General features: G+C 42.9%; 1 protein-coding gene across 1 annotated transcript; it reads left to right on the top strand.

The window, feature by feature from the left end:
• Nucleotides 1–403: 403 nt before the first annotated feature.
• On the top strand, nt 404–22,739 carry Hacd2 (3-hydroxyacyl-CoA dehydratase 2). The gene is made up of 9 exons (XM_037436260.2): nt 404–517; nt 747–863; nt 6,515–6,706; nt 7,039–7,225; nt 8,118–8,245; nt 15,246–15,358; nt 17,348–17,454; nt 21,549–21,683; nt 22,540–22,739. Exons 1-9 carry the CDS (start codon nt 431–433, stop codon nt 22,611–22,613), a joined length of 1,140 nt encoding a protein of 379 aa, XP_037292157.2. The 5' UTR covers nt 404–430; the 3' UTR covers nt 22,614–22,739.
• Nucleotides 22,740–23,997: the final 1,258 nt, after the last annotated feature.

Genomic DNA, 23,997 nt, shown 5'->3' with positions numbered 1-23,997 from the left:
GGCACTGACGAACGACCATCACCATGACGTATTCCCTCAGATGCGTACACAACAGGACACGCCTCTTCTACAAGCGTTGGCTTACGAAGTATCCTGGGATATTTAGTAAGCTATCAAGCACATTTTTGGGAGCTCTCGACTCGAGGCGTGCGATCTCATATGCCAGTACTCGCAGCTTCTGCATGAGCACCCGATTTTTCGATTTCTCGCTGTAAAGAAGTAGAAACCAAAACTTACACAAACACCTTTTGGCAGCAATAAACAAAAAATTATGACAATCTTCTTTGCAAAAAACATTGAAAATCGCTTGATATTGTTATATTACTTTTTTATGGTTTTGATAACGCTAATTTTCATATTAAAATTTGCTGGTGGTCAGGTGCGCTCGTGTTCGATGCGGCGACCAATCGCCAGTCGCATCATCGCAGTGATGGCTGCCGGAACGCTGAGCCCGTTTGTTTACTGGGCGCAGAATGACTCTAAACTTTTCCTGCGCGTTGATTTACGGAATGTTAAGGTGAGCCTCGATTTTCCCAGTTGATAAACCGCAGCGTTTAACACTCGGGTAACACTAAACGTTCGCACTGGGCTGATTCTAATGTGGGAACGCGAAAGTACCGGCATAATTTTTTCTCTAGGAAAAAAACCGCTGATAAGCCGTAAACGATTGATTCACGGCTTGTTCAAATCTGCGATCTTTACGTGAAGTCACCAGCAGTGCTCTGTTTTTCTGATTATCATTCAAGGTTCCAGATATCGAGGCCACCACTAGCGGGCTCTCGTTCTGCGCTTACGGCGTGGGTGCAAGAGGCGAAGAGAAATACACGTTCCTTTTGGATTTCTACGCGCCTGTTAACCCGGACGTGAGTACCACTTACGTGATTTTTTCATCCGCTTCTTCGGGGACTCACAGATTTCAGTTATTGCTGTTCTGGAATGTTCCAGAGTGCCGCTGGAGTGCGCCATTGGCGTTTTCCTCATCGATCGCTTTCACTTAGCGGAGCCCTGTAGGCCTGTTTGCTTTAAACAAAATACACGCTTGTTTCGGTTTGGGAGTGATGTTGCTTTCGACAAAATTATTGGTATCGCATAAAATATGTGTCGCGCAACCGATTTCGTCGCTACCGTCCTCGCTTTTCTCCGTACGGTTGCCACATGGTGCACTTTCGATTGCGATTCGTCTTCCGCCTTTCGATCGCGATCGAGCCCAATCGGTATCAGAATACTCGTTCGCGATTGCAGGAAGCAGTGTGTCAGTAGCCAGAGCAAACTTCATTGAAGCGGAATTCATTGTAAAATCTGAAACAAGCGCCACTTTCTTGTTCTCGTTGCAAAGGTTTATGGGGCTGTGATTGTGTTCAATGGTGTCCTCAAATCGGCACTTGCACGTGCAATTAAGGTCTTGCGTATACCATCTTGAATTATTGGTGAGGTTTACGTGAAATCTATCAAGATTTCTGCTACATTTAATCGGTAATTCTTGTGCAGAAGTGAGTGATGAACCACGAGTTTTCTCTTACTTTTTGGTCATCTTTCAATCTATTTTCTCCAGGCTGGACTCGACGTATTATGTTCCTTCTGTGTTAACAACATTCATCATGAGTAACAGACTCCAAGTGGAGTACCCAGGGCAAACTATTGTGTAACCACAATGTGAGAGCAGTTAAGTACGCTGACTTCGATGTGGTAAAGCATGTATTTCCAGTAAACCTAGCAACTCCAGCAGTGGCGTCTTGAGTGGTGGAGGGCAAGTCAACTCAATGGTGTGGTTGCCAGTAATTACATCACTAACATAGCATCATGGGCATTGTAACGTATCTTTGGGGCATGACTCATAGATGGGTACTGACAAATGAGCAAACTGCATGATATAGAAAAGACTACGCAGATGAACGTTGGGGTTATGTAACATTGCCTAGGTACTCTTTCAGTTTAGTGCTTAACACATGCATGAGTGTTCAACGTATTAGCACAATATAGAGGACGGCTGCATAATTTGTTTAAAATAGGGGTAGTGTGGGTACTCGTGTTTACCATTGAGTTGCAGAAGGCATTTCTCGTGACCTTGCGAATGTATAGTATGTGTACGTATTTCTTGTGAGGGCTTCTATATTTCTTCAGCTCTGTCATTAAAGGGTATGTGTCATGAGTAAAGTAGTTCTTATTATATACACATTTTAGCACCAAGGAGTGGGGTCGTATATTAGATTTTACTTGTGTTGGCTCAAATGGAGCATATGCACGAACGCGTATGCGCCTTTTGAAGAGGGCGAAAAGCCTGCTCTCGGATTGCGCGAGAACCTATGCCGCCTTTTCCAGCTTTGCCGTACGGCTCTTTTTCATTGCAACTTCTCTGATTCAATAACCCTCATCGCACAGTTTATATACCATTGAAGCAGTTATGAGTGGTCATCCTGCAATAAGTATATGTTACACATACGCGTTGGTATGTTATGCATACCAACGCGTATGCGCCTTCAGAAGAGGACGAGTAGCCCCGCACTCGGATTCCGCAAGAACCTTTGCCAGCCTTGCTGTATGGTTCTTTTTCGGTGCGACTTTGCTGATTTAATAAGCCTCATCGCAATTGGTAGAAGTGCAGGGTAGCCGATGGTGCTGGTTGTGCTAGGGTGGGCTGGTTGGTGACGGCGTCAGTCATGATGTGCGGTGGTCTTTCGATCTACTTGCGATAGCGGAGCTCCAGGTCTGCTTGGGGATCTCAGCAACCTCCACCAATACTTATCTTGGGTTGGGATTTCCTATCACATCACGAAGCTATCATTGATTGTTCACGTGCAAAAGTGTCTCTTGTACCAACATGTGAATTTTCATTGCCTGAGCGTTCTCCTCTGCCCTGCAAACTCATCGTTGACTACGACACCAACTTGCCTTCGGAAGCTTCAGTCCCTATAACCCTTTCATGTGCTGCTCAACCTGACGCCACTGTAGTGTTTACGCTATCTCCAGTGTTTACTGAACGCAAGGGTATCATGCCATTCGTCGTTCTCACAAGCGCATCTGGTTCAACCATAATGCTTGTTACCAACCGCTGCAAATACCCCATTAGCTTACTTTGTGGGAAACTTTAGGATATGTACAACCTGTCGATCATATCGATGATCTCAATGTTCCCTATGAAACCCCATGTTGTCACATTGCCAAAATCACTCATGCGTCTGAGCCATCAAGTTCGTCAGCCTTCGACAACGCCATTGGCGCAGACCTTTCCCCCTCTCATCGCCACTAGCTTGTTGCCCTCTTTAGCGAATTCCTCTCTTCTTTCGACTTTCAACAAACTTTGTTAGGCCGCACAACAACGATCAGTCGTACTATTGACACCGGCTCACACTCGCCCCTGCGACAGCGTCCTTACAGCGTTTCTGCCGTAGAGCGCCGCATCATTACGGTGCAAGTACATGACATGCTTCAACGTGGAATCATACAGCCTTCTCAAAGCCCTTCGTCATCACCTGTGGTACTGGTTGAGAAAAAAGATGGCACCATTCGATTTTGTGTTGACTATCGCCGCCTAAACAAGATTACAAAGAAAAACGTCTACCCGCTACCACAAATAGATGATGCTCTTGACTGTTTGCAAGGCACCGTGTACTTTACATTCTTGCATCTGCATTCCGGGTATTGGCAGATTCCAATGGCTGAATGTGATCGCCCTAAAACGGCCTTTGTAACAATGGTTTATATGGGTTCAATGTCATGCCATTTGGGCTCTGCAATACACCTGTGATATTTGAGCGCACGATTGATACCATCTTGCGAGGCCACAAGCGGAAGACTTGGTTGTGTTACCTGGACGACATTGTAGTCTTTTCAGCTGATTTCTAGGCACACCTTGCTCGTCTCCACGAAATTCTCACGTGTCTAACTTCTGCAGGCTTACAACTTAACACCAATAAGTGCCACTTCGCAGCATGCAAACTAATCATCTTAGAACATGTCATCTCAAAAGACCGCGTTCTTCCGGATCCCGATAAGCTACTAGCTGTCGCCGAATTCCCGAAGCTCATATCGCTGAAAGCACTCAGAAGTTTTGTTGGTCTCTGCTCATACTTTCGTCGCTTTGTGCGTATTTTCCGGTCCATCATCGCACCTCTCACGAGTCTGCTTGCCACCATCAAAGGTGTATCTGCATGGTCGCCTGTACGTGACGACGCATTTGGCCACCTGCGCGGCCTGTTGACCTCACCACCTATCCTTTGTCACTATGAACCCACTGCCTACACAGAAATTCACACCGATACAAGTCTTGGTGCAGTTCTGGCACAACGGAAAGGTGCCCAAGCTGAATGCATAGTCGGGTATGCAAGTCGTGCTCTCAGAAAGGCTGAATTAAATTACTCCATGACAGAGAAAGAGTGTTTGGCGATAATCTGGGCGTTGACAAAGTTTTGCCCTGCACCTTTACCGCCGTCCTTTCGATGTGTTTACAGATCACCACGCTCTGTATTTTGAAAGACCCGTCAGGATGCCTGGGCCGTTGGGCACTTCGATTACGAGAATACGATATTCGTGTCTTATATCGTTCCGGTCGCAAGCATGCGGATGCCGATGCACTGTCCCGCTCACCAATAACACCGGATGTGGCTTTTGTGTTGCCCTTTTTACCACCTTGTCGCCTATCGACACTACTGACGTGCTTTCGGAGCAGCGTAAAAATCCATACCTTGCCTTGTTACTCGACTACCTTACCCATCCCTCGGCTGTCCCTTCCACAAGGGCGCTACGCGGTCAAGAAGCCCACATTTCTGTGCGAGACAACATACTGTACCGCCGAAACTACATGCCATGTGGTCAGAAGTGGCTCCTTGCAGTGCCTAGTCATATGCGCTTCGACATCTGCGTGAATTTTCATGCTGCAGATCCCCAAAATGCTCACGCTGGTGTACTGAAAACCTACGAAAGGCTGTGTCAGCGATATTACTGGCGAGGGATGTATCACTTTGTGCAAAAATACGTTTCGTCTTGCTTTCATGCCAACAAAACAAGACACTGCCGCGGCACCTGACTGGCATGTTACAGCCGCTCCCATGCCCAGCTCACCCATTTGACCACGTGGTTATCAACTTCTACGGCCCCCTCCTGTATAGTGGCTCCGGAAACCAATGGATTATTGTCGGAGTTTATCATCTCACACTCTACGCTGAGACTGCAGCTCTACCAGCAGCGACTGCCCACAAAGTTGCACTCTTCATTCTCCACAGCTTTATTCGACGCGATGGTGCTCCATGGGGACTACTCAGCGATAGGGTTCGCGTGTTTCTGTCAGAGGTCATCCAAGCTATCCTTGCTGAATGCAACATCATCCACCGGAAATCTACCGCATATCATCTACCGACAAATGGTCTCTCCGAGCGGTTCAACCGCGGTGACATTCTGAGAATGTACACCTCTTCAGACCACGCTAATTGGGACGTTGTACTACCTTTTGTTACCTTCGCTTACAACATCGCGACACAAGCGACTATCGGCTTTTTCCTGTTCTTTCTGTTGTACGTCCGTGAACCTTCCCATCCACCGGATACCATACTCCCGTACCGCTTTGCTTCATCTGTGTGCTGTCCAGTTTCTGAAGTCGCCAGATACGCTGAAGACTGCCGTCAGTTGGCTCGTTCTCTGACAAGTGAAGCTCAAGGTCGACAAAAGACTTGACATGACTATGTCGATAACCCAGCTCCTACGATTCGTGCTGGCTCCCTTGTTTGGCTCTGGGTGTCCCCGCCTGTCCCTGGCCTTTCTTCTAAATTTCTGGCACGGTATCATGGTCCATACCGTATCATTGATGTGACCTCGTCGGTGAATTACATTGTCGAGCCCCTCACACAATCACTAAATTTGCGCCGTCGAGGATGCAAGACCGTACACGTCGACCATCTCGAGCCCTACTATGAACCCCTCATTTTGCCTACTCCGTGAGTCGCCAGGATGGCTACGCTTCACCCCACGGGTATTGTAGTGGAGCATAGGCACGAACGTGTATGCGTCTTCGGAAGAGGACAAGAAGCACTGCGCTCGGACAGCACAAGAACATGTTCCGTATTTGCCAGCCTTGCTATACGACTCTTTTTCGTTGCGACTTCTCTGACTCAATAAACCTCATCGCAATATCTATATTCCACAGATTGTAACTACTGTAAGCACATGTACTTTCAAACAAAGTAATAGGGGCAAGTTATGACAAGTTACAGTGTCAAAACTGCATGATTATGAAGCATGTTGTTGTGAGAAACTCGGAAATACTTTTCACCTCTTGGGGGTTGTCTAATGTGCCTACTGTTCCACCAAAATATGACCTCCACTTTAGAGCTTAGCACCCTTCTTGCAGAAAACAGTGCAAGTTGTACCATTACATTTAACACAACATGGTTGCAAAGGGTATGAGCAAACAGGTAACTCATTGCACATAAAAACTAACACCTGAGGATGATTTTGTATTGTTTCTGATTTCCTGTTTCCTAAAGAAAAAGTTTGCACGAGACCAGAGCTGCCTTTGTTGCAGGGCTGCGAGTACCGGGTGAATGACAGGCAAGTGGACATCCAGATTACAAAAGAGAAATCGGATCCCTGGCCTCAGCTTTTATCAGCAGATTCACCAAAGCCGGCATGGCTTAAGTTTGACTTTGACAAGCTGCAAACAGAGGACGACGAAGATGAGATGTCAGATGGCGACAGCCAGCTTCGGAACTTCTACGTAAGTGGCTGCCTGTCATTCATAAACTTGCAGTGCTAGGTTAAATGCACAGGCCACTTAAACATTGGAGCTCACTCTAATTGCGCATTTTGTGGAAGCTCGGAGGGAACAGTACCAAACAGCGAATCCAGAGAGAACTTGTTTGATTCCAGATGACTTCCTCAAACAAAAAGACGACGACAAGACACAAGAATGTCTGTGTGCTTAAATTTTGGTTTATGTTTAACAAACCGATGCAAACAAAATCAATTCAGTATTCTCCAGTATGCTGTGCTTCATAATCAAAACAGAGCTTTGGCACGTAAAAGGCTCAATTTTTTTTTTTAATGCAGGAGTCGCAGCGCTATTCTTCAGACTCACGAACAAGCCCTCCGTCATGGAGCAGGAAGCGGCGAGGTCAAGAGAGGAAGACCGAGGAATTTCGCAAGGTCTACCTCTTTCTCTACAATCTCTTCCAGTTTGTCGGCTTCCTCTACGTTGGTCTTGTCATGCTCATCCGTTACAGCCGCGATGGTGAATGTAAGCACTGATTCTTTTTTTTCTTTCCCTAGCAGCATGCAAAAAAGATAGAGGGGATCCCTTTTCACTCTGTGTGCAAAAATAATGCTTAGATATTGCACCTGGGGAGCTCCTAGCAGTAATGCGTCTCTACACGGAATGAGTTTTATTCAATTGAAGTTTTTTTTCTTGATGTGTTTGCAGTTCTGCTAGTGATCTTTCTCTTGCCATACGAGTGTCCATTTCTTGCACAATAATAATGAGATCAATATGTGATGCTAACAGATTCATGCCAGGCTTTTTTGTTGCATATAGTATGCATAAAACTGTGTGTTTTTGTAAGTACCATCACAATTTTTTTTTGATTCCATCACAAGCCTTCTACCACATTATTTTTCATAACATTCAATGACGAAGAGACACATGTGCCTTATCAAAAAAGCAATATAATTAGGCACCACATGGAGCTTTGACTGTTGTACTTGTTGAACTTTCTGCTTTACTCAGATCTTTATGGTGGATTTGCTGAATTCAATTTGCCAGGTGGCCATTTGCTACAACTCGGGACTGTTTAAAAGGGGGTTTATCTATGTGAATAATCTCAACATGTCTTCCCTTTTCCTTAATTTGTGCAAATAAATACTACGTGCATTTAAAGCTTAATATACATTCATTTCACTTGTGTCTTGTGTGCACGATTTTTTTGCTTATTTGATTTCTCAGCTGGGGTTGCAGCTTATGTTCATAAATAATGTGGGGCCTTCAAGGGCCACCCTTCACACATGTTATGGTCTATTGCAAGTGTGATGGCAAAATATAAATTACAAAATAAAATAATGAAGCTGTACAAAAAGTCTAACACGTGTGGCCCTGCTTTTAAAAAAGTGACTATTTGCTTGCATGTGTTTTCAAGACTCCATGGCGGGTACCTGGGAAGCAGTGGGTAAAGCCATGCGTCTAGTCATCTGCCTGCAACTTCTTGAGGTGCTCCACCCAATGCTCGGGTACACCAGAGGCAGCTTTCTGCATCCGATGGTTTTGGTAAGAAAAACACTGTTCTGTTGAGGTGTTCCTGCAAACCTTGTATGGGCCTCAAATGAAGTAGGAACTAAAGACACACTGTACTGGAATTCATTGTGCCTTCTGTGCAGGATGCTAGTTGGCCAAATTGTGTTATCAATTGTAGCATGCCATTGAAAGCTTTTGAAATAAAGGAAGTTTGAGTTTCATAGCTGCAAGAAACATTCACCTCTGCCAGAAATCTATGCCTACGTTGTTTGCTAAGGAAGTCTTGTGAATGGAGGTGCATGTGAAGAACAGTCATTTGTGGGGCTATAATGCAAATCTTTCTTTTGATCAATCATGATATTGATCTCAAACCAAAGAACTGGAAACCATGGTGTCAGGTGTACGCTCTAACCTTGATACTACGAACATGGATATAATGAAATATTGTGTACAATGAAGTAAATTAAGAATAGCCTTGCAGTAAATAGAGTGTTAAAAATCACCTTTAATATGAATCTTTGAATATAACAAACTTATTTTGGTGTAAGATGCAACTTTGTTTTAATGAGGTTTGAGTGCCTTACTGTGCACCTTGGAGCAGGAAGCACCATAAAAAAAACTGTATTATCATGAGATGCGAGACTCTTATGGTTGCTTTGAGGGCAAGGTGTCAAGCCACTGAGCTTGAAAATGCGGATTCAATTTCAGGCTGTTGTATTCGTATTCTAACTGGGGTAAAATGCAAGAACACTTAATTACATAAATTTAAAGGACTCCGTGTAGAATTACTTGGTCCTACATTTGCCATTATGGCGTGTCTCATAATAATAGCGCGGTTTTGCCTTGGAAAACGCCAGAAGTTATTTTACCTCATCATAACTGAGTGCACGAAAAATTGAAGTACAAAAGGAAAACACGTGGACATGGTGCACCACTGAAAAGAGACCAAATAACTATTAATATACTTGAGAAGCACGGAGTCTAGGTGTCTTACTTTTGTACTTCAATTTTTCGCACACTCAGTTAAGATGAATTACAAACTCGCCCAGTAGCCCGGGCTTCTCAAGTTAGTATAGAAGATGTGTGAGTAGCATAGGGAAAATAACCTTCGGTATGTGAAAGAGTCAAGTGTCTGACAGCACAGTTTTACAGCTAATCGTACTATGAGACAAACTCCATTTAGTTTTACAGCTAGCTGTACTATTAGAATTTAATTTAGTGAGATTGAATATGTAATGTCACTGTAATTATAATATGAACCATCAGGCTCTTTATTTTGAGTGGGAGAAACCGAGCCTAGATGTAATGAAATAAAAGAAGAACATCGACCATAAAAATGAAATATGAGTAACGAAAATTTCGACTCCACTGATGGGAGCCTCATTCATAATGAAAAAGGACCATAATTTTTCCATATTTAATTTTAATAGTCGGTTTCCTTCTTTTATTTCCGTTATGTTACTTCCCAACCAGATGGGCTTCTGTCAGAACCTAGGCATCAATCCTGCAATAAGTGCTAATAATGTGTGTTTTAGCTGAGAACGTCTTAACTGCCGAATGACATGATATTTTGTTCAATTGCTTTCTGTAATTTTGAATGATATAACAGGCAAAAACTGGCCAAAGACATTCAGTCGGAGATTGAATGCCGAGCATTTTCATCTAGATCACTATCAATACTATACTGTTTTAAACTGGACTGTCACTGGGCGGGGTCTGTGCAGAATAGATGATTCGATGATGGTCATCTTAATTCTCTTTCCTCTGTAACATGCATTGAAAGGCAAATCAAGGTCTGCTGTTTTGTTGGCTTCTTGGCTGATTGATGTGCAGTTGTATTGCTGTTAGGGAGAAGAGGAACCTAGTGATATACTTGCATACCAATAGTGTTGTTTCTTTCGATACATTGTACAGTTTGTGTAAGTCGTTAGTAAGATGGCCAAGACAAGATGGATATTCCCTTCAGCTGTGATTTATGATGCATTGTGTATGAATGTGTAAAGTTCACGCATAATAATTCCAAGGCACCCAATATTACGTTCCAAAGATTAAAACCAAATAATGTGTTATTTTGTAGGAGTTTCAGTAAATAATTATAGTTAGCATGTTATTAAATATTGAGAAGGACCCTGCAACGCTTTTTGAGCATGGTCAGAAAATGCTGCAGATCAAACTTCTCAGTCGGCGAAATATGGCTTTCTCTTCTCTCGACAAATGACGCTGACGCTACAGGCTCAAAAATCGCTGCGTCACGGGCCAAGCATCGGCCGTTGGCGGATTAGAGCATGGTGCACTTGATCGTTCTTGGCGATCCACACGTGCACATACAATTGCTCTGAAAAGCCGCGCACTCGAAAAAAGAAGAGAAAAAGTGCTCAAGGTCATAAGTCACGTGTGGTGTATTTTCTTCCCCTGTGCTATCCCTCCCTGCTTAGCTTCTGGCGCTTTCTTCGGGACGACAAAAGAGAGGATGCAATTGTAGCATGTGACTAACCTTTATAACTCCGCACGTACGGGATCGATACTAAACATTTTTGCGGTGGCGAATCTGTGAGCCAATAGTGAATCCTTTCCATGGCCACTTGGAAAAGGATTGCAGGGCCCCTTTAATTATTCAGCAGTCAGTCATGGTGCATTTTGACATAAAAAGAATGAAACAATCAGTGCCGAACGTGTGCTCAACTATTTCTTTTGTTGTATTCATGTCAAGACAAAAAAACAATGCTTTTGATGCTGGTCCTGGAACGGGGCATATCGAGCGACCCGTAAAACATGATAGTGCCTTTGCCATTGTGATTGGCTACAGTTACATGTAGTGTAGTGAGATCAAGTCAAGATGCGCTGACTATGCTGAAGGTTTAGTTCATTCAGAGAGCAATGTGTCTTGCTCTCTTTTGGCCACAAGGTGGTGACACAACTAGCATAAACAAGTTGGGTACACAAGCCTTGCCATCTCTGCTGAAGGGGTTATACAAGTTGGATTGATATGTGGGGTCAGCGCCTCCTCGATTTTTCAGTGCCCGGGCGAATGCTCTCTTCAGGCCGTCGAACGCACGCTCCTCCTCCGCTTGCCGATGCCACGTGGTGGCGCTGCACGAGTAGACTACGGGATGCTGGCGCTGAACGTTCACTAGTATTAGGAAGCTTTCAAACTCGTGTCTTCATGCGAGTTAATTTGCAGTCGTACTTATTGACGGCTTCGCGGATGCAGGGAGGATGAAAAGTAACACAAACGTAGCGGCGCACTGTTTTCGAATTTTATAGCCTTTGCATTTTATTTTATTTTTCACGCTATTGAAACCTCATTATTTGCATGCCTCAGTATATAATACTGCTGTGTACCACTGCATATCTGACAAACAAAAAAAGATTGTCTTTTTTTTTTCATTTCTCATTAATTACAAAAAAACATGCCAGTCCTCTTATGGATTCAGATGACTTGTTTGATTGTTTATAGCCTGGTATCCATGGCACATACCCACTCTAGGGCATCGGTCAAGAAAACATATAGTATCCTACAGACAGTAACTGCGCTATTGCTTACAAAAAGAAAAAAGAAAAGAAAACGATGTAGAAAGAATACATTATAAAAAAAACAGTCAGAAAGTGAGAAAAAAACAATAAAATAATCTGTGATATAATTATACTTTGATTTTGGGAGCTGACCAGACAGCTGAGTGTGCCAAACTTGAGTAATTAATTTGAGATGTGTGTCTCTCATTTATTGACATTTCGAAAATTACTCCCTGGTTCTTTTTTTTTTTTGGCATTTGTTAAAGTGGGTCTTATGTTGAAATACGTTTAGTGTCTGGATGAAATTGTTCACTGCATCAAATACATCTCTGTGGCGATTTCCCAAAACGGAGGCACCAAAATTTAGAACAGTTTCTGTAGTTAAACTTAGCTTTGCAAACGAAATAGCTTGAAGTCTCTCCCTAATTACTGCATAGTTACGGCATTAGACAAAATAGTGTTCAATAGTTTCCATTCTTCGCAGAATGGACAAAGAGGGGAGAGTGTCAGACCAGCTCTGTGTAAATAAAAATTTAGTTAGGGAACATGGCACCAGAATATGGAGATAACAGTTTTTTTGACGGAACGGACTCCATCAAGATTTCCATAGAAATTTGAGACGACTGAAAGACAAAAACTATCCTCGTTTTCTTCCAATTCAATGCACTAAATGTTTCCTACTTTCCGCTGGGATATTTCTGCACCCAACATGGTTTTCGTACTGCCTCAAGGATTGGAGACAAAGCTAGCTTTCTGCCTCTCAGCTGGTTATGCACTGCCCTCATGATCGTCCCATTTCAACCAAGCAAAAATGTTATATAATGCTATCAAGTTATGTGACCTTCCGATACGCGACAGACATTTATGATCTGCGACGTCATATGATGATGTTCTCACGTAATGATGATTTTTGCATCAGTCGTGTTAACGCCGCCGGCGATCAATTTTCGCTTTTGATGAGACATTTAAAGCTATCGCCTTAATGCATTGTACGGCTGTAGCTCCGCGAAATTGCAGCTTCCGCTGGTGTTCAGGGGAGCGTGTTTGCAGTAATCAGGTAGAACAATAGGTCTCCTAATAAATCTTCATATTATGCTCTAATATGTAGCTGTAATTTACAACCCGAGTATTTTATAGATTATGAGCAGTGGCGGCTGAAGACTACCAGTCACGTTTGACAGCATGGCAATTTGAATCACAAAACAGGAGCGCGCTGCATCCGAACATGCAACAAATGAATCTATCTGTAGCAACACTGCCTCGCAATCACTGTCGTGTGCAACGCTAACATTATGCCCTGAAGCTGAATGGTAGCCCATGGGCACCACACAGCCACTTGGCGTCTACTCTGCTCGCTACCGAATTAAGATGCCAGAGGGAAGCAGAAATAAACGGAGCTGAGCAGCCGGATATTAAGGTTACAACAATCGGTCCACGAATACACAGACAAGCTTAAGCAATTAATTCCCGTTCCTGCTACTAGGACTGGATATGGTAGAGCCATAATTGCATACCGCGCCCCACAGCTTATAAATCATATATGGTGAACAATTAAATTTTAACCTCTCATTAACGCAATTCAAATATCACATAACACATCTCCTCATCAATTGAGTATAGTAAACATCATGTTTCCAATAAACTTCTGGCTAGGTTCCACATATACTCTCACCTTTAGGTACAAAACGCATGTATATACAGTAGTAGTATGTACGTACATATGGGCAGATGTATGTGTGAATATATGAGTGTATTATATGAATATATCAATATGTATGTGTTTTTTGGATATGTAATGAAAAGAGCCTCGTTGTCTGATTCTGTGTGTCTAAGCAGCCTATTTTTTGTACTTATATGTCACCTATTTTTGTTTTATGCTATTTCTGTGTTCTGTTATTATGCTGCTCTTTGTATTGTGATAATTATTATTCAATGTAGCACTGTTTGCTGAACTTTTATCATTTCACGTAGTGAAGCCACGTCAGGCCGAATGGCCTTTAGCATCGCTTTGTTTTTCTGTATCTCTTCAGAAATAAAATCTGTTCATTTAAAAAAAAAATTGACCACAGGCTGCATTTTTCATGCCTGTCACCTTGGCTGAAGTTGAATGTCAGCATTAGACTTCAGACTTTTACAGTGCCTGTTCAAAATACATGAAACAATCGCAGAAATTGCACCGCATAGAGAGATGTTCTTGTTTATTTCACAATGATTTTATTGTTTAAGCTTTTAAATGGTGAAATTACCTGCAATATTTTCTCATTTTCTGACAGTTGCTTTTTCTCCGTGGCAACACATGTCAGGCTTCGTGAAGGGAATGGATGATGACCTATATCCCTGGAAGCAGTCTAGTGACATTTTGTGCTATTTAGTGCACAAACTCCAGGCTTGCGCATAATGTGCTACACCATTAGAGAGTAGCAAGCATCGAGGAATGTTAGGCACCCAAGCTTTTAATATTAGCTCCTGGCAAAAGCTTCTCTCAAAAATCGGCTTTCAGTTAGTCAAAAAAGGAACTCTCAGTCTATCTAACGCCACGGCAACTAAATGATCTTCCGTGGATTACTTGCACGAGCTATATGGTATCGGCCTAGCTAGCAGATGACGCGCGAGCGCATCGATCAAGTAGTCGCTAACGACTCAAGCTTTTGAAATGAGTTGAGTGCCCAGAACAACAAGTATTTAAAGATTCTTGTTTCCAAGCTTTCATTACACCTTAAACAATGCGATTACAGCCGAAAACCGAGCCGTACAGCAACTTCGAATGGATCTGCGGCACTCGTTTGTGCGAGGAACGTCGTAGCGTCATCTCCACTCCATTTGTGGCGCCTGGTGGCAAAACGCCGCTCTAGCACCGCCGGCCACTTCCCATTGAAATCTGATGCTTTGTCCGGGCACTGAAAAAATCGAGGAGGTGCTGGTGGGGTTTAATGTCCCAAAACCACCGTATGATTATGATAGACGCTGTAGTGTATGTTTATGAGAGACGCCGTAGTAGAGGGCTCCGGAAATTTCGACCACCCGGAATTATTTGACGTGCACCTTAATCTGAGCACACGGGCCTACAAAATTTCTGCCTCCATTGGAAATGCAGCCGCCGCAGCTGGGATTTGATCCCGTGACTTGCAGGTCAGCAGACGAGTACCTTAGCCACTAGACCACCATAGAGGGGCTTATACAAAGTGGAGAATATTTGGTTAGTCTCTGCGAATAAGTTGTAGTTAATTAGTGTAACTATGTTTCTCATCTTAAAGTAGCACAAGTAGTGCACCTAATTTTTAATGGCCCATTCCTGCTAAAATAATTACCTGTTGTATGCTTGGACAGTTCCTAATGTATTCATTGGCAGTAGCAATTTATATATCAAATTGATCTCGTGCTAAAGAAAGGCATCAGCAACACAAACACATTCAAAATCAAATTAGCCCGAGCATAATTCTACTGTAATCAGTCAATCAATCATTACAATGTACAGTTTCAGAAGCGCTTCATTTTAGTGCACCCTTTCCATTTTTTCTAGGTGGGTGGACGCATCTTCATGGTATTTGCCATGATTGATGCAGAGCCGAGGATGCAAACCAAGCCCGTTGTCTTCTACCTGTTCGCAGTGTACACGCTGGTAGAGTTGTGCAGGTCAGTGGTTTGCTAAAGCTTTGTTCCTTGCCTGGATTATCCATTATAAAAGTCAGTGGAATGAGGTACCTGTGATAAAAAAAAATGAACGATGGTATAGAGTTTATACCGAGTGCAGATCCAAACTCCCTCAAACTAAGCAAACATTTGTCGTTAGTAGGGGTTGGCTTCTATTTTTCTTTATTAGACATAAGATGAGAAATTTGAATGACTTGGGACAGTGCGGCTTAGATTCAGGGTAGATGCTGGAGCTAATTACCCCTAAACAGCAGCACATCATGCATCTAGTTCGGAGTGCTAGTGTTTTGATAACAATAAAAAATAAATGTGACAGTCTGACCGAAAGAGTGAAGTAATGAATGCAATAGCAGCGAACTAGGATGCAACACACTCAAGCGATGCAATTTAGTGCCAGCAGTGTGCCACTTAGCACGATGAACGCACAGAAAGAATGCACATTAAATGAGTGCAAGCTTCTGTCACAGCTCAATAGTTGCACCGTGCTGCTCAAATACAATGAAGGGCACTTGAAAAAAAAAGATGTAAGGCTGGAAGAATGAAATGTAATAACTGTCACAGTTGTTACTTCTGTGTGATTCATCAGTGCGCTACAAGGGTGGACTGTGCCAGTGCCTGGTTGTTGAAAACTGGGGCTTGTGGAATGAGCCCTCTACAGCGTCCTTCAAAGCATTGCTTGCACGGCATTTCACATGGCAAATGGGCACAGAAATGGGCCACATATTAGTGCACATCTAAAGGGCAGTTGAAGTAAATAGAGGAATGTTGCTTTAAAGCGCCACCTTTGCACCATGTAAGGGGTGATACCGAACACGCTGATGCATCTCTTGGACCTGCGTACCACCAGTGGTAAATGGTGTGTACGAATTGCTGGCTCTTTATAGTCTGAAGAACTAGTGGCATGTGGCGGAGCTGTCTATTACAGCACGCTGTGGAACTAGGGATCACTGTTTTGAATCCTGGTGTCGCACGTTGGAATTTTTCGTCTGACTTATATTTATTAGTGGTTTTTATTTATATATGTATAATGATACATATGCATCTATGGCAGTGGACGACAATGGCCAATATTCGTTGAGAATCTTCATACATAAAAATTTGCTATGCAAGTGTTGTTTTTCTTTCATTTTATTTACATTTTTATTGCAGTTGCATTTTCTTTTTTGCTGTGTAGATTGTTTTATGCCTTGTCTACTTGAAATTTGCATCGATTTGTTTTATGTATCATAATACTATTGCTTTCTGTACTATTGTTCTAGTTCATGTCTCTTTTTTCTTTTTTTTTTCAGCTTAGTACTTTCAACATGCTTTTCTTTTGCTTGCCATTTGCCGGCTCTGTATTCAATCAATACAATATCACTAGGAGGCACCCCTGGCAGTGTTTACTTCGGGACCCCCTCCTGTAATACTTATTAGCCACGTCAATTATATTTTTTATGATGTTACAATAAACTTCAGATAAAACAAAATCTCATAAATGGCCCACATGTCCTCTAACTGAAACGACCGGGGCTTCTTTGTGTTACCACTGATTGCCGAGCTCTGAAGAAATCGTGACTGCCTTGTTGTTATTGTGGTTCCATTCAGCCCTTCCAAGCAGAAGTTTGAAGGGCTGATTCAGTTTAGCCGAATACTTTCTACAGGCTGTCAGTGAACATCCTGTGCCGTATTAGCAGTGCTAACTTGTTGTAACAACAATGCTTTCATCTCCAATTTCTGCTGTAGTGTTGGGGTTGACTGGTTAATTTAATCAAACAGCTCATAGAGGATCTGCCAAGAAGTTTCTGGGCTGCAATGTCTTTTCACAGAATCTGCACATTCAGTTGTACCTTTGAGAAATGACATTGGAACATAATTCTACTTGTACCATCTTTTAACATTTTCAAGAATGTCTCATATAAAAATGTGAGTAATAATGAAATCTCCTGCTATAATCAATAAATATTGTTGCCTCTCTGTGATGTCACGCAGGTACCCTTACTACATGCTGCGCACATATGACAAAAGCATTAGCTTCATTACCTGGCTGCGGTACACTGTGTGGATTCCTCTGTTTCCACTTGGATTCCTTTGTGAAGGTGATGTATGAAACTTTATGGGCAGCCAAATCAACTCGCTGGACGCTCGTCCGGTTGACCTTCCTGCCTTTCCTTCCTCTTCCTCCTCCTGCAATTTGGACATTCCCCAACATTTATTGGTATTGTATTTTTCTTGGTACTGTAGTTCCTTGTCGGACTGCCGGCTCAGCATTGTTTTTCACGGGTTTCATAATAGATGGGCGACAAGGCAACAAGTAATTTACAATACAATAAATTGTCGTACAGAAAGCACCTAAAGGGTTAAAGGGACCGTGACACCATATTTTGGAGGCGAGTTTGTGGTGCCACACAGATCTTAGATACAGCGGAACCTTTTTGTAAGAGACACTGATGTAAGAGACACCAGTGTGCCTACAGTGAAATACAGGGATAGAAAAATGCGTACAAGGCACCCTGCTTATAAGAGACATCTCATATAAAAGACAAGAATTGCTGCCCAGAACAGGTCTCTTATAAAGGGGTTTAACTATTTTTATAGTTTTATTTTTATATCAATTTCAGTTTTCCTGTGGCACACCTACTCGCATCAACATCAGCTCTACGTCCGGCTACAGTTATAGTTCTGGTGACCTCATGCAGTAATCTGGCTAGTTGTGATGACGTCAGGCACCAAAACTTCCAAAATGGCCTCTTGTGCATCACCAACAGATTCAGGGAGCGAAGCAGCCGTACAAATGTCACGATATCTTGCGTGAGCGTAGTATGAGGACCTCATACCATCTTGTGAAGTCAGGGTATACTAGAAACTGGAACTAGCTTTAAAAAATTGTAATTAGTAAGGTACACTCGCACTTAGGAGCACATACTCTAGTCTCTTGGTGGCTTGGCCTCTGATTTGAAGCCAAAAGATGTGTAAGCTTTCTTGTCAGTACCCTGTTAATGACGTCATTGCAACTCAACTACTGTACTTCTGTGTGCCTACTACTGTAGACGTTTTCATCATCTCAAAGTTCTTGAGACATGTTGATCCAAAACACAACATGAGGCTTTTTTTTTCTCCCATAAAAGTGGTTCATAGGTGCAAGATATGTTTTAGGAAACAACTATTGAATAGTCTTTAGAGTTGAGATTCGCAGGACTCCTTTTTTCTGTTCAAATACAACTGTATGAAGCTACTTCATGTTTGTATACAGTAGTAGGTGCTGTCAACATAGTTAGGCACTTGTAGTGATGCCACAGCGTTTGGGCTTCCCCCAGTCCAAAGCTCCCCACCACCCTCTATGACCACGTGAAAACTGGCGCAGCGGCTGGAGCCTCTGATCATTGCGCATCGGGGTGCCTCCCACATGTTTACAAGGGACGGCTGCAACAGACAAAGTTTAATCACAGGTACGACAAGACAGTGCTAAACAAGGTCCAACTAATGTTCACCAACATGGCCAACTTTCGTTCTGCTGCTACTACTGTCGGCGGCTGCACATTAAAGCCAGGCAACGTTGGGCATGGCAACACTGACACGAGACTTCTGCTTGAAGCAGGTCATTTGAAGTGCGCTATCCCGATGGGGGCCACGAAAACGTGATTTATTTCAAAATAAGCACATCCTTGGCACAAAAGTAACAATAAAAGGTTTCCGGACTGTTATTTCAACAACCAACGTCGACTTAAAGTTGCGTTTAGTGTCTCTTTAAGGGGCAGACTGGTCTTAGACATTTTTTTCCTCATTTCTTCAGTGATCTTGATAAAACTACACAGGAATATGCAGTTTTTTCTGCTGATTTCAAATATCTAATTAGTTTTCCTGTTACTCATCTTGTTCCTGAGATAACTTAAGTTCATCCCCTATGGTTTAATGCCGCCATAAAAAAAAGTGCTTAACTACAAGTGATATTTAAGATATGCCTACATAGACTAATGACTATAGAATTAAAGTATGCAAGAGTTTTGTTTTTAGGCCTTTTTTGGTTATTTTACAGCAAGATGAACTATTCATTTTTAAAAGCAATTGGAATTGTGTTAAACTTTGATGAGTAATTGATTAAAAAGGCTTGTGCTCTAAATTCTGCTCCCATACTTGCATTTTACACACATACAGGTTTCCATTGCAAAAATAATTTTTGTTGTACCTGTTCTAGCTGCAGAGAGAGTGAGACCTCAGAATTGAATAGCTGTAAATTTACTTTTTTGAGAAAAACGAAAAAAAAAACTGTAAGCTCACAGCTTTTTCAAAAAGCAACAATCATGGTGGGCATGTTTTGCAATTTGGTCCCAAAGACAACCGACTGAATTTCGAGAGGAAGCTAGCTCATGAGGGGGAGATGGAAAGTTAGGTTGGCCGGTGACAGGAATAACGTGGCAGCAGAAAGCACAAGAGCGGGTTGATTGACGGATCATGGGAAAGGCCTTTGCCCTGCAGTGGGCATAGTCATGCTGCTGCTGCCGCCGCCGCTGCCGCGCCACCGCCGCCAGTAGCAATAACATATTGAGGATGCTATGTATCCATCAGGGTTGCCAACCACTGGTCGCTGCTTTGCCCATACACTCAACTCGAGACTGCAGAGACGTACAGCCTGTAAACAGACTCGGAACATTTTATGCGTACAGTACATTGGGGTAGTCTTACAGATGCGAAAATCTTTTAATGCAGATCGCAGCCATAACCAATGCATTTGTGTCGGGTATGTCCTAGCGGCAACTTAAAATATGGAAGAGCAATGCCAAGGTCATCCACTCAGCCAAATCTTTAGTTCACGTGATCACTACAAGATCCCTATGACCCATCTGACTTCCACAGTTGGTAATTGTGATGAATGAAGCTATATACACACTGCTTAGGTACTTGTGCTCTGAGGCAAGTACGCTCACTATGGCTATATGCAATGCTTCAAGCCAAAAAAAGATTTCGGGGGACGTTGCAGTGACCCACTTTTGACGCAGCTACTTGTTTCTGATTGATGAAATTAACTGTGTCAACCACTCTGCTCTTTCTCTGTAACTGATGAGCCAGTGTCGCAGACAAGTTCTCATGTTTTGCAGCTGTGCGGCATTTCTTGCAACGGTCTTCGCAAAAGAAAAATTGGTAAAAACTTATTCCGCCTTCTTAGTGCCTTTCTGCATAGGGAACTTCAATGCAGCTTGATGGCAAACAGCACACACACCAGTGAAAACACAGCAGCTTTTGCCTACTGAACGAAACTTAGCGTCCGACAACAGCGCCCTGCATTTTCACGAGGTAGGGGCAGTGGTATACGTCCATAGCTTTTCCTGCACAAGTCATGCTGTTCAAGTCATCTGTCAGAAGAAATTATCAAGGTTATACTACAGCTTCGACGGCAGTTTACTTGCATTTCTTGTGTGGTTGTGTCACCCACATCTGTTGTAACTCCAAATGGTCTGCAGTACTTCAAGATGGCTTTTTGCTAAACTTTAAATGTGATGCTTTCTTTTTATTGCTGGCTGAACAGAAAACAACATGAGCCGAATTCCAGGCTTAGAAGAATACCTTGGTGAATTTATCTGGAAATTTAGCAGCTGATCGTTGCTTGAGTACATGTCCTACTGTTAGGCAGATGCCTTTGCACAATACTTTGTATGACAATTGGACATGTTTATTGCATGGTGTATTTTAAGAATGCTTAATTAAGCTTACTTAAATTAACAGCTTTTGAAGAATGCCTTGGTAGTCTAAGTGCTGTCTTGTTTAGGGCATCCTAGTTTCAGGTAATTTCTGGGCATCAAAAATATTATTGCAACACCAAACTTTACGCAGCCAGAAATTAAATGTTTTTTCGCATGCCCGCAACTATCGACCACGAGAAGAGCCATTTCAAAGCCATCTTCACAACTTTGTTTAACTCTAGTATTCGTCATTGCAAAGTGTAAATAGAGATTAGTATAATGTAAACATTTCTCTTTTTTTTGTTGTAGAAATGTTAAAATGTCGTTTATGGAGCACATTAATTGGAAGTAGTAGTCTACTTGCCCTTAGCCATTTTCAGACAATAAGCAAAGGTAGAGCTCATTTCACTGTGGCAGGGAAGATTCTATGTTGTTTACTTATACTGAACTCGTGAGCGAGAAGAAGCCTTGCTTTTTAACCACCAAACATTGGTTTGGTGCTTTTGTACATGCAGGGGTGATAATTCTCCGGAACATTCCATACTTTGAGGAGACTGGGCGCTTCAGCGTGCTTTTGCCCAACATGTACAACTTCTCATTCTACCTCCCGACATTCCTGCGACTCTACCTACTTTTGGGAATCTTTCCAAGTGAGTCAATGTGCTGGCAAGGCATTTTCTCAAGTTATGCCTGCTCAGATGCTACAGGCTTTCACTGCCAGCCTTAATTCATATAATATTTCAGTTTGTTGCTGTTGTGTTTGTCCTTATGGCGAAACTTTTTGCAGCGAAAGCTGCCGAGATCATAACAGCCGTTTCTGATGCTGTAGCTGTCCGCCGCTGCTGCTGTTGTTCGTAACCACTATCACACGAAATACGAAAACAATAAATAAATGAAAAGTATCTAAAAGAGATTGGGATTTGAACCTGGGCCCTCTGGGTGGCTGCGCAGTATTCTACCACAGAGTGCACTAATGTTAAAACTCCATGCTTGTGATGTGCTGCAAGGTGTGCAAAAACGAGAGACGACACAGGGTGATGGAAACTGCTTTAACCATAGAGATAATACTACCATCCTCTCAGAGCATCATGCTGCAAATACATAACGGAAAGGTATCTCTTCTAGTGCCATTGAAAAAGTTCAGTTCCCGCCTGGAGGCTTTGTTAAGTGAATTTTTTCATTGTATAGTTTGCAGATGCTGTCTTTGCTGACTGAAATAACCAGTGAATGCAAGCGCAAGTGTATGCCCAACATGCTTTTTCTCACCTTCCAAAAATCTATACTTTCTTACACTGCAAAGGGCCCGAAGCATAATTACAAAGGGTTAGGAAAAGGCAACACCATTGTGTTGTGTCGTTTTCATGCAGGTTGATAGCTAAAGAATTGTACTCGCCGAAGCAGTTCTTGCAGTAGTGGTCTAATTCTGTATTATTTTTTTCTTTTTGTTGTCAAGTGCTGGGAATTCGCGTGAAATTGTTACTTTTTTTCTTCTTCTTTGCCTTGCAGCACTGGCATTTATGATGAGTCACATGTACCGGCAGCGCAAGCAGATCCTCGGTCCCAAGGACAAGGAGGACTAGAAACACGTTTTGTCCTCATCTACTACTAGTCTGGTTCATTCCATCATTTTTTTTTTACTTCATACCTTCCTTCATGGCAGCTACAGTTATTAAAGTGCACAGAATAAAGCAAATGTTCTTCTTGTGTGCTGTGATCATGATTATACCATTGCGTAAGTCTGTCTAGTTATATAGTATATGCGTGTGTTCATACATGTGCGCGTGCATGTGTGTGTACATGTGCACATTCGGACATGAATGGGTGAGCAAGAGTGAGTGGACTAAAATCGCACCGCATACTCTTAACTAAAACTGTTCTTTGTAAAATTAAAATGTCCTGTCTTCTCGTTTAGGTTTAGCCAATCTTAAGCCCATATCGCTAACGTCCTGTGTCGGCAAGGAGGCGGACCACGTCATTCACAACCGTGTCTCTAAGTACACCGAGAAGGAAGGTCTTTTCCCTTACAGCATGATTGGGTTCCGTTCGTCTTTGTCCGCACAATACACAATGAAGCTACTCAAACATCAAATCATAGACATGAACACAAGGGACGTAAAAGACGTCCTGAGTCTTGACTTGGAAAAAGCGTTTGACAACATCTCTCACGCACACATCTTACACTCCATTTTAGAGCTTGGACTAGGCGAAGCCTTCCACAGATACGTCAGCTCCTTTCTCGAATCCAGGAAGGCCACGCTCAATATCGGAGACCTCAAGTCCTCTCTCATAGCACTGGGCCATTAAGGCACGCTGCAAGGAGCGGTGATATCCCCGCTTCTCTTTAACATTGCTATATGCAAGTTGTCCACACTGCTATCTAACGTGAAGGGCATCAGCCATACGCTTTACGCTGATGAAATTACCATCTGGTGTCCCGGAGGTAGTGAAGGGGAAGTCGAGACTGCACTCCAGGAAACCGTCGGTCAGGCAGAGCTCTTTCTTGCTGGCACAGGGCTGAGGTCCTCCTCGAGTAAATTGGAGCTGCTTTTATACAGGCCCAGCAAAAAGGAGCCAGGCCAAAAAACTGGAAGCCTTTATCAGAGGTAGACATTGTACTTCACACCGGAAGTGGCACCCCCATTCCGAGAGTGGACACTATTAGAGTGCTGTGCATAATAGAGTCGCACAGGTACAACAGACAAACCATCGCTAAGATTTCGACCAAGACCGAAAAAATGATCAGGTTGATTAATAGGGTTTCAAAGAGAAGGGGGTTACTCAGACAGGGCAGTCTACTGAGGCTCTTTTATGCATTCCTCATTAGTCATATAACGCACGTTGCTGCTATGCACTCTTGGTATGGATTCGAAAAGAAGCTGGAAACTCTTACCAGAAAAAGCGTAAAACGGGCGTTGGGCATCCCCGTGCAGACAAGCACTGAACGGCTTATGCAGCTAGGAGTTT

The sequence above is a fragment of the Rhipicephalus microplus genome, chromosome 1 (assembly GCF_043290135.1).
Source record: "Rhipicephalus microplus isolate Deutch F79 chromosome 1, USDA_Rmic, whole genome shotgun sequence".
NCBI lineage: Eukaryota > Metazoa > Arthropoda > Arachnida > Ixodida > Ixodidae > Rhipicephalus > Rhipicephalus microplus.
This window is presented reverse-complemented; position numbering and strand designations above follow the sequence as displayed.